At 44.2% G+C, this 13,643-nt stretch overlaps 1 protein-coding gene across 4 annotated transcripts in view; it reads right to left on the bottom strand.

Annotated features, from left to right (window-relative positions):
• Positions 1 to 13,643, bottom strand: part of CALN1 (calneuron 1) — a 139,857-nt gene that overhangs the window by 35,743 nt on the left and 90,471 nt on the right. For all 4 annotated transcript variants that reach the window (XM_080983218.1, XM_080983219.1, XM_080983220.1 and 1 more), the window contains one exon: positions 3,660 to 3,803. In XM_080983218.1, the coding sequence (XP_080839344.1) occupies positions 3,660 to 3,803 (144 nt within the window). The remainder of the gene's footprint in view (positions 1 to 3,659; positions 3,804 to 13,643) is intronic.

Here is a 13,643-nt window from a genome sequence, read left to right as displayed (position 1 = left end):
CTAGGCAAGCATATAGTATACTGTTTACACATTTTTTGTTTAATGATGTTATATACGCTGAATATATTTTTTACTTATTTAAGCAAGAACATATACTTATTTAACATACAGAAAGAAATGAAGAAAAACAATATAATTGAATTAAAATCTCTCTCTCTCTCTCTCTCTCTCTCTCTTAATTTGGTTTGTTTCATTCACTATTCCTGGAAAAAGTATTAGCATTGGCATTAAAGAGTAGTAATATTTCTTTAGAGAATTGTTTTATTTATAAATACCTGGCTATTGTTCTCTGGGTCTTACAATATTCCCACTTAAAGCTGAAATGTTACTAAGAATTCCAAATATTTCACAGGAGGCATTTGAACAATATGAAACATGAGGAATAGCTTTCTGATGGTGAGAGTTGTTCAACAGTGGAACGGACTCTCTTGAAAGGCAGTGGACTCTCAGTCACTAATATTTTCTAAACAGAGGTTGGATGGTGATCTGTCAGGGATTCTTTAGTTGTGATTCTTGAATTGCAGAAGTTTCTTGTTGTTTTCATTCATCTTTATTGGTTAATTTTCATTTAAACAACAATGGAACCACATGCAATCATAGTGAAAAAACTCTGCTATCCTTTTGTTGTACATGTATTATTTTGTATTTTTTTATTTTATGTTTGGATGAACATGTACAACAGCATTGCAGAAGTTTGAACTGGATGATCCTTGGGCCCCCAGTGCTGCAATTCTATGATTCTATGAATTAATTTCAGAAAACCTTTTATTTTTACCATCAATGCCAGGTGTTGCTATAGCATAAGGCAGTTAGAAGCAATCAGTTACAGGTAGGTAGCCGTGTTGGTCTGCCGTAGTCGAAACAAAATAAAAAAAATAAAAAATTCCTTCCAATAGCACCTTAAAGGTAAAGGTAAAGGGATCCCTGACCATTAGGTCCAGTCGTGACCAACTCTGGGGTTGCGGCGCTCATCTCGCTTTATTTGCCGAGGGAGCCAGCATACAGCTTCCAGGTCTTGTGGCCAGCATGACTAAGCCGCTTCTGGCGAACCAGAGCAGAGCACGGAAATGCCGTTTACCTTCCCACCAGAGTGGTACCTATTTATCTACTTGCATTTTGATGTGCTTTCGAACTGCTAGGTTGGCAGGAGCAGGGACCGAGCAATGGTAGCTCACCCCGTCGTGGGGATTCGAACCGCCAACCTTCTGATCGGCAAGTTCTAGGCTTTGTGGTTTAACCCACAGCACCACACACGAAAGCTCATACCAATAACTAACTTAGTTGGTCTCTAAGATGCTACTGGAAGCAGCAATCAGTTTCTCATGGTACTCTATTTTGTTTGGTGTGGTTTTATATATTTGGACAATGTTTATTTTTGAATACTGGTCACTGTCCATACCAAAGAGATGGATGGTTGCATGGACTGAATGACTTGTGCTCCAGATATCTGAAGGAGCAGCTCCACCCACACAGAGCTGTTCAGATGTAAAGATCTGCAAGGGAGACCCTCTTAGCAGTACCACTGCCCTGTGGTGTGCAAGGGGCAATTTTGATTGAGGTGACATTGCATGTGATGGCTTCCAGTTTGCTGAATGCTGCCTTCTTCAAGGTTACCCGTCTCAAGACATTGCAAGCCTCCAGTTGCTGGGTCAACTACTATACCTTTTTGCTCAGGCCTTTGATGGTGGAAAATGAAAGGAAGATTTTAAAAAATGACCCTCCCCTCGGCAGATCTATTTCGTCTGATGGTTGTTCAGTTTTGAATTTTAATCTGTTATGTTGATTCTGTATGTGCCCCATCCCAGGACTGCATGGAGAAGGGCAGGTAATAAACATGTTAAAGAAAGAAAATAAAATTATCTCCTTGCAAACCTTCCTGGGAAACAGATGGCTGAAGGATGACATATATCAATGAACAAGTGAAACCAGCACCTTGATTTGAGCCTGGACATGGTGGAATAGTCAGTACAGTTAATATAAAATTAGTCCCAGTCATCTAACCCAACCTGAAGGAGAGCTCATACATCATACTGCAGAACCAAAGGGAGATGAAAGGCAATTCTGTTATGAAACTTCCAATTCCATTACAAAACCTAAAGCACCATAGCTAAGCAGATGTATGAACCTACCAAGCAACACCTGAGGCCAGTGGAAACTGTTTGTCAAAAACGAAAGAGTTGTACTTGGAAATGAGCACAGAGTAATCAGCATGGATTGGTATGTTTGTCACCTACAGCATGCATCGAACCATCTGCACCCCCATTAGCTTTTCCTGTTTGCCGAATGGATGGACGCAAATGTTTTGCAATAGAAGATAGCTGCTTTGGTCTGAATTCCTGCTCCTGCCCCCTGCCCGCTCCAATTCAGTGGGAAATAAATGCACCAATATATTGTGGCACTCATAATCAAAAGATCCTATAATTACCACTATTTAGCTAAATTTAGGTTGAAAAAATGTCTGCAACCCTATGCTCCCCCCGCTTTATCAATGTTATTCCTACTCAAGAGGTGACCTATTGAAATTAATGGACAAGACTAACTTAGGTCCAATTATTCCAGTGGATTTCTTCAGAGTGTAATTTATTATAACTCATTCCATTCCTCCTTCACCAGCCTAGCTCCCATGATAGACTGAGACCTCCACATCTACATAGACTAAGCAAGAAAATGAAAGAAGTGAAATATCTGGTCAGAGATTTCTCAGCCAGTGGAGACTGGTTCATAAAGGCAAATGGGGAGCTGTCCCACCAACTTCAGTCATCTTTCTTCCAAGCCCACCTGCCTGCCGTCTTACTTATAATCCATCTGGGGGTGGTCCTGGCTGTCTACTCCATCCTCCTTAGTCTCAGCGCTGCCCCTGGGAAAACTCAACAGGGAGGAGGATGGGGAAAAAACTAGAATGTTTTGACTCTGACCATCGTTGGTTCTCTCCACCTGTCACTGGCTCTGGTTCCACCTATCGTTGGCCTCTCTGTCTTCTGCCCAACCACTTCTAATGGGCACCAGCCACCACTGCTTTCAGCATTTTTTCTCCTTTGCTTCTACATACACTTGATATTAGGGGAGTAGTCCATTGTATGGAATGGACTGCTAAATTTTGGGCAGATGGAGGTTACGTCCTCTGTGAACATTTGTGAAGCTTCATATACTGAACACGGCATATGCAGAGAGAAACTAGAGGACAAACATACTATGTAGAAAGGACACCAGATTAAGTAAACTGGAATCAATAGTTTAATCCTAGATATGAAGAGTTTCATTGTAAGCATGATAAAAGTTTGAGCAGCTTCAGGCATTGTTTCTAGAAGTTTGAGCAGACATAAGCATCATGGAGAAAATCATGTTATGCTAATTCTCATCTCACTTCACTCATGGATTTCCTAAGCTTGGATGTTTCCCCAAAGCCAGTTGCTTCCCTTGCTATCCACCCCAGAATTCCTTCAACCAGATACCCTCTCCACAAATGATGGAGAACCTAGATCAAGCCAGACCTTTGGTCCATCTAGCTCTCCAGGGTTTCAAACAGTGGTCTTTCTCATCTGCACCAGAAGATGGTACCTGGGACTTTCTGCATGGAAATGATGTGAAGAATGCAAAGGCTCTACAGCCCTCCCCTCCCCCCATGACATAAAACCATGATGAAAGCAAAGAGGACTCACCATCCATGTCAAGGCGCTGCATGATAATTGCCAGTTCCACCTCGCTAGGCATGTATCCCAAGGAGCGCATCGCCATGCCCAGCTCTTGTTTGGAAATGAAGCCATTGCCATCACGATCCAGTACTCGGAAAGCTTCGCGGATTTCTGCAGTGAAGGGAGAGAAATATTGTGCACTGAATTCCTTTAGGATTACTTTCTGAATCAAAAATAAGGCAAGGGGATTCCCAGGGGTGGAGATTAGAAGAAGGGGTCCTCTTTGTTGGTCCACTTCCCTCAGACGTTCCGGTGGTGTTGGCCAAGAAGACAGCATTTCCTGTGGCAGTCCCCAAGTTCTGAAATAACCTTCCCACAAAGGTGTTTCTGATTTCTTTACTACAGTGGTACCTTGGGTTAAGTACTTAATTCGTTCTGGAGGTCTGTTCTTAACCTGAAACTGTTCTTAACCTGAAGCACCACTTAGCTAATGGGGCCTCCTGCTGCTGCCACACCGCAGGAGCACGATTTCTGTTCTCATCCTGAAGCAAAGTTCTTAACCTGAAGCACTATTTCTGGGTTAGCAGAGTCTGTAACCTGAAGCGTATGTAACCCGAGGTACCACTGTATACAACTTTTGGCAAATTCTCAAGACACACCTCTTTGACACCTGAGATGTGTGGTTTCAGTGACCACTCAATTCCTGTGACTGTACTCTGTTTTAACTGTTTTTAATTTTGAATTCTCGTTGCGGTGAGGGGTGGGTAATAATAATTATAACAATACTTTCAAGCCAGCAGCTGGTTACAAATAGTGAACACCAGCAGCCTTCAGGGAGCCAAATGAAGGAAGTTTTTCTCAATGATGAGAGAGTGGGTTGATTGTCCCTGATGACTGGCCATGCTGACTGACAGTGATGGTAGCTATAGCCCAAAGCATCCAGATAGTACCAGATTGGGAAATGCTTAAAAGTTGTTCATAACCACAACAGAAACTCATCTCAAATGCTTGCTACAGATCAGGAAGTCCAAGAGAACGGCAGCATGTTTGGTAAGCAGAGTCAATCTGGAAGTTAAGCATGTGCTCAAGGCCATAGAAGGAGGAGGTACACTAAACACATAAGTTGTCAAAATAAATCCCCCATCTTTGATATATAAGACTAATAAAACAGATTGCTTTGCAGTCTCTTCTCTCTCTCTCTCTAGGAAAGGAGATTGGCAACTCTGTGGCAGAACACGCAGATGCAATGGAACAACGAGATGCAATTCAACAGAGCCATATTTCCCGTGGGAGTCAAACCCATACGCTCCCTTGGTTAAGTTCTTAGCTCGGAACAGTGGCACTATTCCATCTCTTGAGCGAGTCCTCAAGATCAAGATGGAAAAGGTTTCACTGGGTGAGAGAGACCAAACATGTTTAAAGCAAGCTTTCAGTTCCAAGAACTTGAAGGTGAAGTTAGTACAGTAGGTTGGGTTCAAGGCCTGCTCCCTAATTGTCCAAATATTATTAGCTTGAACACACAAATGTGTTCAATGGCTTAATTGTGTATGAATGAATCAAAACACCCTCCCACATTTCCCCCTAATCTTTTTTTTTTTTTTTGTTACTTATATTTGTTCAGTTCCTCATTAAACAAGTTCTGAAGGCATAATACAAAAAGGAAACCTATCACCATAATACTCACCCACCCCAGATCCACAAAGAAAGTTAAAAACCCAACCCAGTATAAAACTCAAATACAAAATGACCAATAGAACAAAGCATAACACTAGTCAAAGGCCTTAAACGACAATTTTAGGTTATATTTTAGTGATTAAGATTTAACTGATATATTTTTAACTGCTGCTGTATCTGTATTGTCCCTGTTATATCCAATTGCAAATTAAAATGTATCCCTATTGTGTTTTATGACTTCCCTGATATTGTATGTAAGCTGGAATTGGTCTGTGACTGAAATTAATAAATTCAGTTGTACTAGTCAAGGGAGCAAAAAACAGCAAGCAAAGACAGGGACTATGACCACCAAACAAGGGAATTAAAAGCATCATGCTCTTTAAAGGTAGAGACAAACAAGTCCTAGTCAGTTGCCATGCAAACATCCCTAGAAAACTATTGCATAGCTGGTATGAGAGCACCACTAAAACCCCCGGTCTTCTTACATCTACCCTCCAAACTGCAAACTGAGAAGGGTTTCCCTTGATAGTGATAACATAATCTCTTCTGAGATTGCGCCTTAGCGCCCTCTGCGACCCCGTCGAAACCGGGCCCCTTGGTTTACTGAGGAGCTCCGGAAAATGAAGTGGGATCTCAGACGACTAGAGTGAGTGTGGCGACGGACTCGTGACGGAGCCTCAAGAACATCTTATAGGACGCTTAGGAAAGCCTATGAGATGGCTATGAAAGCTGCTAAGAAATCTTACTTTGCAGCTTCCATTGCATCCGCTAGCTCTCGCCCGGCACAACTTTTTAGAATAATTAGGTCAATAACGTCCTTAGGAGGACAACCAAATTTAAGCACAAATTCGACCCACAGCTGTGAGGCATTCGCGAGCTTTTTTGCGGAGAAAGTCCTGTTGCTCCACCGTGACCTCCCTGCCAATTTAGATACAGTGACTGAACTGGAGGCCCCTCGACTGACTTCAGGTCCAGTGTTGGACCATTTCGATCGGATACTCCCTACTGATGTGGATAGATTCCTCCAAGTTGGTAGGCCCACCACCTGCCTCCTTGATCCGTGCCCGTCTTGGCTGATTAGGGAGTGTCCAGATGTTGCGCGGACCCCCCTGGTTGAAATTATCAATTTGTCCCTTGACACGGGGACATTCCCAGGGGAACTGAAGGAAGCAGTGGTATGTCCACTCTTAAAGAAAACTTCATTAGATCCCTTAGACCTATCCAATTACCGCCCAGTTTCAAATCTTCCATACCTGGGTAAGGTAATTGAAAGAACGGTTGCTGAACAGCTTGGTAGGTTTCTGGAGGAAACATCTGCATTAGATCCATTTCAGTCCAGTTTCCATCCTGGTTTTGGGACGGAGACGGCTCTGGTTGCCCTAACAGATGATCTCCGTAGACAGCTGGATCGAGGCGGGTCAGGACTGCTGATCCTTTTAGATTTGTCAGCAGCCTTTGACATGGTCGATCATGATCTTCTGGACCACCGCCTCGCAGACGTGGGGATACAGGGCATAGCCCATAACTGGTTGTGCTCTTTTATCTCTGGTCAGGGACAGAGGGTGGCACTAGGGAGGGAAATGTCATCGCGCCACTCCTTGGTGTGTGGAGTGCCGCAGGGCGCAATTCTCTCCCCGATGCTTTTTAACATCTTTATGAGCCCCCTTGCCCAGATTATCTGGAGCTTTGGGCTGGGCTGTCACCAATATGCTGATGACACTCAGCTCTATCTGCTGATGGATGGCCACACCGACTCGGCCCCGAACACACTGACCAGATGCTTGGAAGCTGTGGCTGGATGGTTTCGTGGGAGCCGATTGAAACTAAATCCTTCGAAGACAGAGGTCCTATGGCTAGGTTGGGATGGCATGGGGATGAGGGACCAACTCCCTTCTCTTGTGGGGGCCCAATTAGTGCCATTGCCTTCCGTTAAGAGTTTGGGTGTAATCCTTGACGCCTCCCTTTCCATGGAGGCGCAAGTTACAGCAACAGCCAAGGCGACATTTTTCCACCTTCGCCGCATCAAGCAGTTGGTCCCTTACCTTTCCCACCCCAACCTGGCCACAGTGATCCATGCGATGGTCATCTCCAGGCTTGACTACTGTAATTCGCTCTACGCGGGGCTGCCCTTGAAGCTGTCCCAGAAACTCCAGTGGGTACAGAATGCTGCAGCAAGGCTCCTCATGGGGTCTCTGCCATGGGAGCATATTCACTCAGTGCTTTTCAAGCTACACTGGCTCCCGGTGGAGTACAGGGTCAGATTTAAGGTGCTGCTTTTGACCTTTAAAGCCCTTCACGGCCTAGGACCCTCGTACCTACAGGACCACCTCTCCTGGTATGCCCCACGGACAGCCTCAAGGTCCATAAATAACAACACCCTAGTGGTCCCAGGCCCTAAGGAAGTTAGATTGGCTTCAACCAGAGCCAGGGCCTTTTCAACTCTGGCTCCGGCCTGGTGGAACGCTCTGCCTCACGAGACCAGGGCCTTGCAGGATCTGATTTCTTTCCGCAGGGCCTGTAAGACAAAGTTGTTCCGCCTGGCCTTTGGCTTGGAGCCAATTTCATTCCCTCCCTCCCTCTCTTTCTTTTTTCTTTTCCTTCTCCTCCTGCGATGAGGCTACATTTTAATATTTTAATGTTCCATTATTTTAATGTTGTATTTTATTTTTGTTTTTAAGTTGTAATCATTCATCTTGTTTTTATTATTGCTTGTAAGCCGCTCTGAGCCCGGCCTTGGCTGGGGAGGGCGGGGTATAAATAAAAAATTATTATTATTATTATTCTGGAATTCTTCTCGATGTGAACATACCTGGGTCTTCAGAGACCTTTCTCTAGCCCCCAGCCCATCCACTGAGGGGGGCTTAGAGACGAGAGAGGGTCTTTTCAGTTGCAGCTCCCCCTCTGTGGAATGCTCAACCCAGTGAGGTCCACCTGACACATTCTTTGATATCTCTTGGTGCCAAGTAAAGACTTATTTCCCTGCTCCCCAGGTTTTCAAAGACTAAGGAGAAGGGTTTAGGAAGTACTCACTTCCTCTGGGCTCTGTTAACTGTCCCCCCCCCCCATTTCATCCTCCTCTTTCCCCTCCTCATCCATTTCTACCTGGCATTTCATGCCTGCACCAGGTGATGCCTTGAGACTCACGACACACATCGTAGCCTTGGGCCATCGTCATGTTGCAAGGCAAGCCTGTTCCGTCCTCCATTGCTTCCCCAAGCAATGTTGATTTGAAAGCTACCATGCCTTGAAAAAGCAACTCGAGGTTCCTTGAGCATTTTCAAGGGAAGCCAAACAATAATGGAAAATTCAAATCAGTGGAGTTCTGGAGCTCTGTTTTCACTCATTAAAACTGCTTATGGGGAACAATTACCTTGCAATCTGGTCATGATTATTGGCTGTGTGTGTCAATGATTTAGCACTGTTCTGGCTTGTTTGAGAAGGATCTCGGATTTTCAAAATGCCCATAGGGAAGCTCCTCTTTAGCTCCTGTTTAGCTCCACAGCCTGCGAGGGCTTTGATGATTTCCTACCAGGGCTCAATATCATGTTTAGAGCAGAGAGTGGGCTTGGGTTGAGTCATGGCTGCAGCTTTTGAAGGAGTCTGGCAGAACATGCTCTTCGTGACGGAGTTTAGGCTTCAAAACAGAACCTAGAGACTCGGTCCAATGTTTCTAGCAAACTAGGGACTCTGCTGGCCCAAACAAAAGCATCTCTTTTTTTCTGATGTGTTAAGGCTGCCAAGTCTCAGGGTATGACCCAAGAGATTTCGCCTCCTTGTGCCATAGGCAAGGGATTTAACTTGTGGGTGCTCTCTGGGGAAGAATCTGGAGCCTAAAGAATGACAAAGCGAAATCCACACTAACATATAAAGGTGTAATAGAGGTGAAAATAAAATACAGTGGTACCTTGGTTCTCAAACGCCTTGGTACTCAGACAACTTGGAACCCATACACTGCAAAACTGGAAGTAAATGTTCCAGTGTGAGAATCTTTTTCGGAAGCCGAATGTGCTCCGTTTGTAGTGTTACACTGTTTTTGCTATTTATTTTGCGTTTTTGTTTCTGCGGCTCTTTTTGTTTTGTTTTTGTGACTGTGTGGAACCCAGTTCAGCTACTGAATTATTGATTGTGTGACTTCAGTACATCGTTTATTGCTTTCATTTTATGCATCAATGCTCTCAATGGATAGTAAAATTCATGTTAAATTGCTGTTTTAGGGGTCATTTTTAAAAGTCTGGAACGGAATAATCCATTTTGCATTACCTTCTATGGGAAAGCACACCTTGGTTTTGGAACGCTTTGGTTTTGGAACGGACTTCCGGAACGGATTAAATTTGAGAACCAAGGTACCACTGTAAAATAAAATCAGGGCATTCACAAGTGCAATGATTTACCAGGGATAGAGAATTGCTCTTGGCAAGCAGAGACTATTAGGAAGGGAGGTAGTTCGGTGGTTGAACATCTGTTTGCATGCAGCAGGTCCAAGGTTCAATCCCCAGAATTTTCAGGTAGGGCTGGGAAAGAACCCTATCTCAAATCTTGGAGAGGCACTACCATTCAGCATAAACAGTTCAGACAGCACAGCAGTCCCCATGAAAGCATTGCACACTCTCTGTCATTTCCACAGAATGAATTTTGTGAGGAGGCAGTAAAAGTATCACTTCACATGACCAGTTTCTCTCCAGCAGCTATAACTGTAACTATGGCTGGTGGCAAGGGTGGGGAGAGACATAAAACTGGAAGAAAACACTATGTATTATTTACAATGTTTTTCTGGGTTAGGCAGCACTGCCCATCTGTCTAACATCTTTCTTGGACTCCTCTCTCAATGCTGAGAAACAGCAGCAAAACCAGGCTCTGAAACCTTAAGGTTGGCACTCGCCTGACAGATATTTTCCAAAGAATTTAATGAGTCCCGATTCCAAATGAAATTGCTGAGAAAGAATTGCTTTCTGCCACACTGCTAGATACAAACTGGCTCCATCCGCACCACTCAAACTTGCACGCAGATTGATTTTAGTGATCTACTCAGTTTTTGCCTTTCCAAATTGTTCTGGTGCAGTTCTTGGCTCAAACAAAGGAACAGGGAAATCTGTCGATTGTTGTTTCTCTGAGTTTCTCGTTTTCCAAATCTTAAATTCAGTTCTCAGCATTTCCACCCGAAAATTCACCAGCATGTTAGTGTGAATTTCTCCTCACATGCTTTTTTTAAAAAAAATAAAAATGCATTTTTTCCTAATATGCACAAACTGATGTGGAATGTGGAGAACTGAATTTTAGATTGGAGAAAAATGAGAAACTGAGAGAAACAAAAAAATGACAGGTTTGCTCATGCCTATGCTTATTTTCTTGGGAAAGATGGAGGGCACAAGGAGAAGGGGACGACAGAGGACGAGATGGTTGGACAGTGTTCTCGAAGCTACAAACATGAGACTGACCAAACTGCGGGAGGCAGTGGAAGACAGAAGTGCCGGGCGTGCTCTGGTCCATGGGGTCACGAAGAGTCAGACATGACTAAATGATTAAACAACAACAACATGCTCATTTTCTGGGTGCTGATATGTTGTCCTGTGAACACCCAGCTAAAAGGACAACAGACAGGGGTGCCAACTTGAATATTTGGGGGGGGGCGGGCAGGTAAGCCCCACCCTGCATAATCGATTCCATGATGCAATGCAAGCACACCATTTGAATGGCAGTGCACAGAAACTTTAGGACCCCCAGGCCCCTCAAATACTGTAAGAACACAGGAAGCTGCCTAATTACGCCAGTGTGGTGTAGTGGTTAAGAGAGGTGGACTTGTAATCTGGTGAACCAGGTTCACTTCCCTGCTCCTCCACATGCAGCTGCTGGGTGACCTTGGGCTAGTCACACTTCTCTGAAGTCTCTCAGCCTCACTCACCTCACAGAGTGTTTGTTGTGGAGGAGTAAGGGAAAGGAGATTGTTAGCTACTTTGAGACTCCTTAAGGGAAGTGAAAGGTGGGATATCAAGTCCAAACTCCTCTTCCTCCTCCTCCTCCTCTACCAAATCAGACCATTAAGTCCATCTATCTCAGTATTATGTACACGGACTGGCAGGTTTTCAGGCAGGTGTCTCTCTACCAGCCCTACCTGGAGATGTGAGGGATTGAACCCGGGACCTTCTGCTTGAAAAGCAGCTGCTCGGCCACTGAGCTGCAGCCCTTCTGTGATTTCCCCTGCACCCCTGATAAGAGACATTTCCACTGTTGTACAACAAGGAATGTATAATCGCTTGCCTGCCTTATCCTGTTTTAATTAGGAAAATAGCATGGTTGAAGACTCTAAGCACAGCACAAATTAAACCACCACCTCCACCTCCAATCCACTAAGGAACAGAAACGCTCACACTGAAACAGCAGAGTGCACATATATTTGAAAAAGATTATTCTTCCTCCCTCTAGAAACGGGAGATCAGGTAACCTGAGTTCCATTATTTCCAATGCTCAGGCCGCTACTTATCATCCCTGAAGACAAGAGGAAGGTATCAGCAGGCTTGAGAAATCACAATGGTTTGCAGAAGTATGTTTAAAACAGTGAAGTGAGTCTGAGCATGTTCACTGGTTTTGGAATGCTAGCTGCTTGTTTGAGAATAGAAAACCAGGTGGAAATGGAAGATTGTGCCTGAAATCCTGTACACAGTAACATTTTGTTGCAGCTCCCACTCGTTATCTCTGTCCTGCCCTCAACTATTATTTCTGACGTCAGTCCTGTCAACATCCAATTCACCAAGATAAGCGATCCAGTATGTATGAATATGTCCAAACCTGAAGTACTGGTCTCTTAGCAACCGGAGTACCCTTTGTATTAAAACATAGCTGAAGGGAACCAGCTGCCATTTCCTGCAGCCTTACACATACCAAACCAGCAAGTACCTATTAAAAGATTGACAGCCCTGCAAACAATGATTAAACACAATTCCACTATGGACGTCATTTTGTGTTTGACTTACCAGTGCACTGAAACTGGGTACACAAGGGCCCTTTACTCTGTAACAGGTGAAGAGGCAAGCATGGCTGAGTGTCTGGTGAATGCATACAATCTCATCAAGGTTGGGTTTGTGCAGTCTTTAACTGATGCTCACATGCGCTCTCGCAAAATGTTCTCAGGCAAAACGACACCCGGAAGGAATATCGATACAATCACACATACAATCACGTCCTGATTGCTTTGTTTCCCTGGCAGTGTTTCATAATTAGAACATCAGTAAGATGGAAATGGTGCAAAAAAGAATAAAAGAATAAAAGGGATTGAAAGGCATAGAAATCTCTACATCAGTTTTGGAATTAATTTTGGAAATTCTTCTAGTTAAACTAGCATTCAGATTGGAATTTGAGGCAGAATGAATTCGCATGTCACCTGTCTCCTTCCTCAGCTTCCTACGGCCCTCAGAACACCAAGTGACCTCAGAGATTTCTTTGTGGGACCCCGTGGGGCCACGGCCTGGAAATCCCCTTCTCATCACAGGACCCCATTTCTATTTTAATTTCCAAGGTGTAGGGCTTTCCTACATCCACTTGGTTTTGACCCATAAAACCTTAAATGGCTCAGGACCATAAAACCTCAAGGACCACCTCTCCCCCCATGATCCAACCTGGACCCTGTGATCATCATCTGAGGGTGGCAACAATGAGAGTGAGTCTTTTCTGGGGTGGCTCCCCACTTGTGAAATGCTCACCCCAGGGTGGCTTGCTTGGCACCTTCACTGAATATCTTTAGGCATCAAGTGAAAGCATTCCTCTTCTCCTTTGGCCAAATAAACAATCTATGGCCTTTGAAACTGGGAGAAGGGTGTTGTTTTTGTTTGTTGCTATACTATGTATATGTGTTTTTAGATTGTAAACTGCCCTGTGATCCTCGGATGAAGGGTAGTATAGAAATATTATAATAATCATAATAATCATAATCATCATCATCTAGTAGTTCCCTTCACCTGACCATGCAATTCTACAATGTTCCCTTACTTGAGGGTCACCCCAAGAATCAATTTATTTTAGAGCGTGCTGATGATAATGCCGAGGTTGCAGGTTCAAATCCCCATATGGGACAGTGCATATTCCTGCATTGCAAGGGGTTGGACTAGATGATCCTCGGGATCCCTTCCAAATCTACGGTTCTATGATTCTATTTCCCCTCTGGATCTAAGTGTAGCCACCCCAGTTTTACTTGTGCTGCTCCTAGGCTCTGTTCTCTTCCACTCATCCGTTTACTGGGACCTCTCCCCCCCTCCAACTCCCACATCTTGCTTTTTATGTAGCCGCTCTGGGCATTAAACCTAAACAAAGGCAAAAGCATATCATGCTTTGGCAAAGCAGTGTGTT

The sequence above is a fragment of the Podarcis pityusensis genome, assembly GCF_964106645.2.
Source record: "Podarcis pityusensis genome assembly, chromosome: 15".
Lineage (NCBI taxonomy): Eukaryota > Metazoa > Chordata > Lepidosauria > Squamata > Lacertidae > Podarcis > Podarcis pityusensis.
This window is presented reverse-complemented; position numbering and strand designations above follow the sequence as displayed.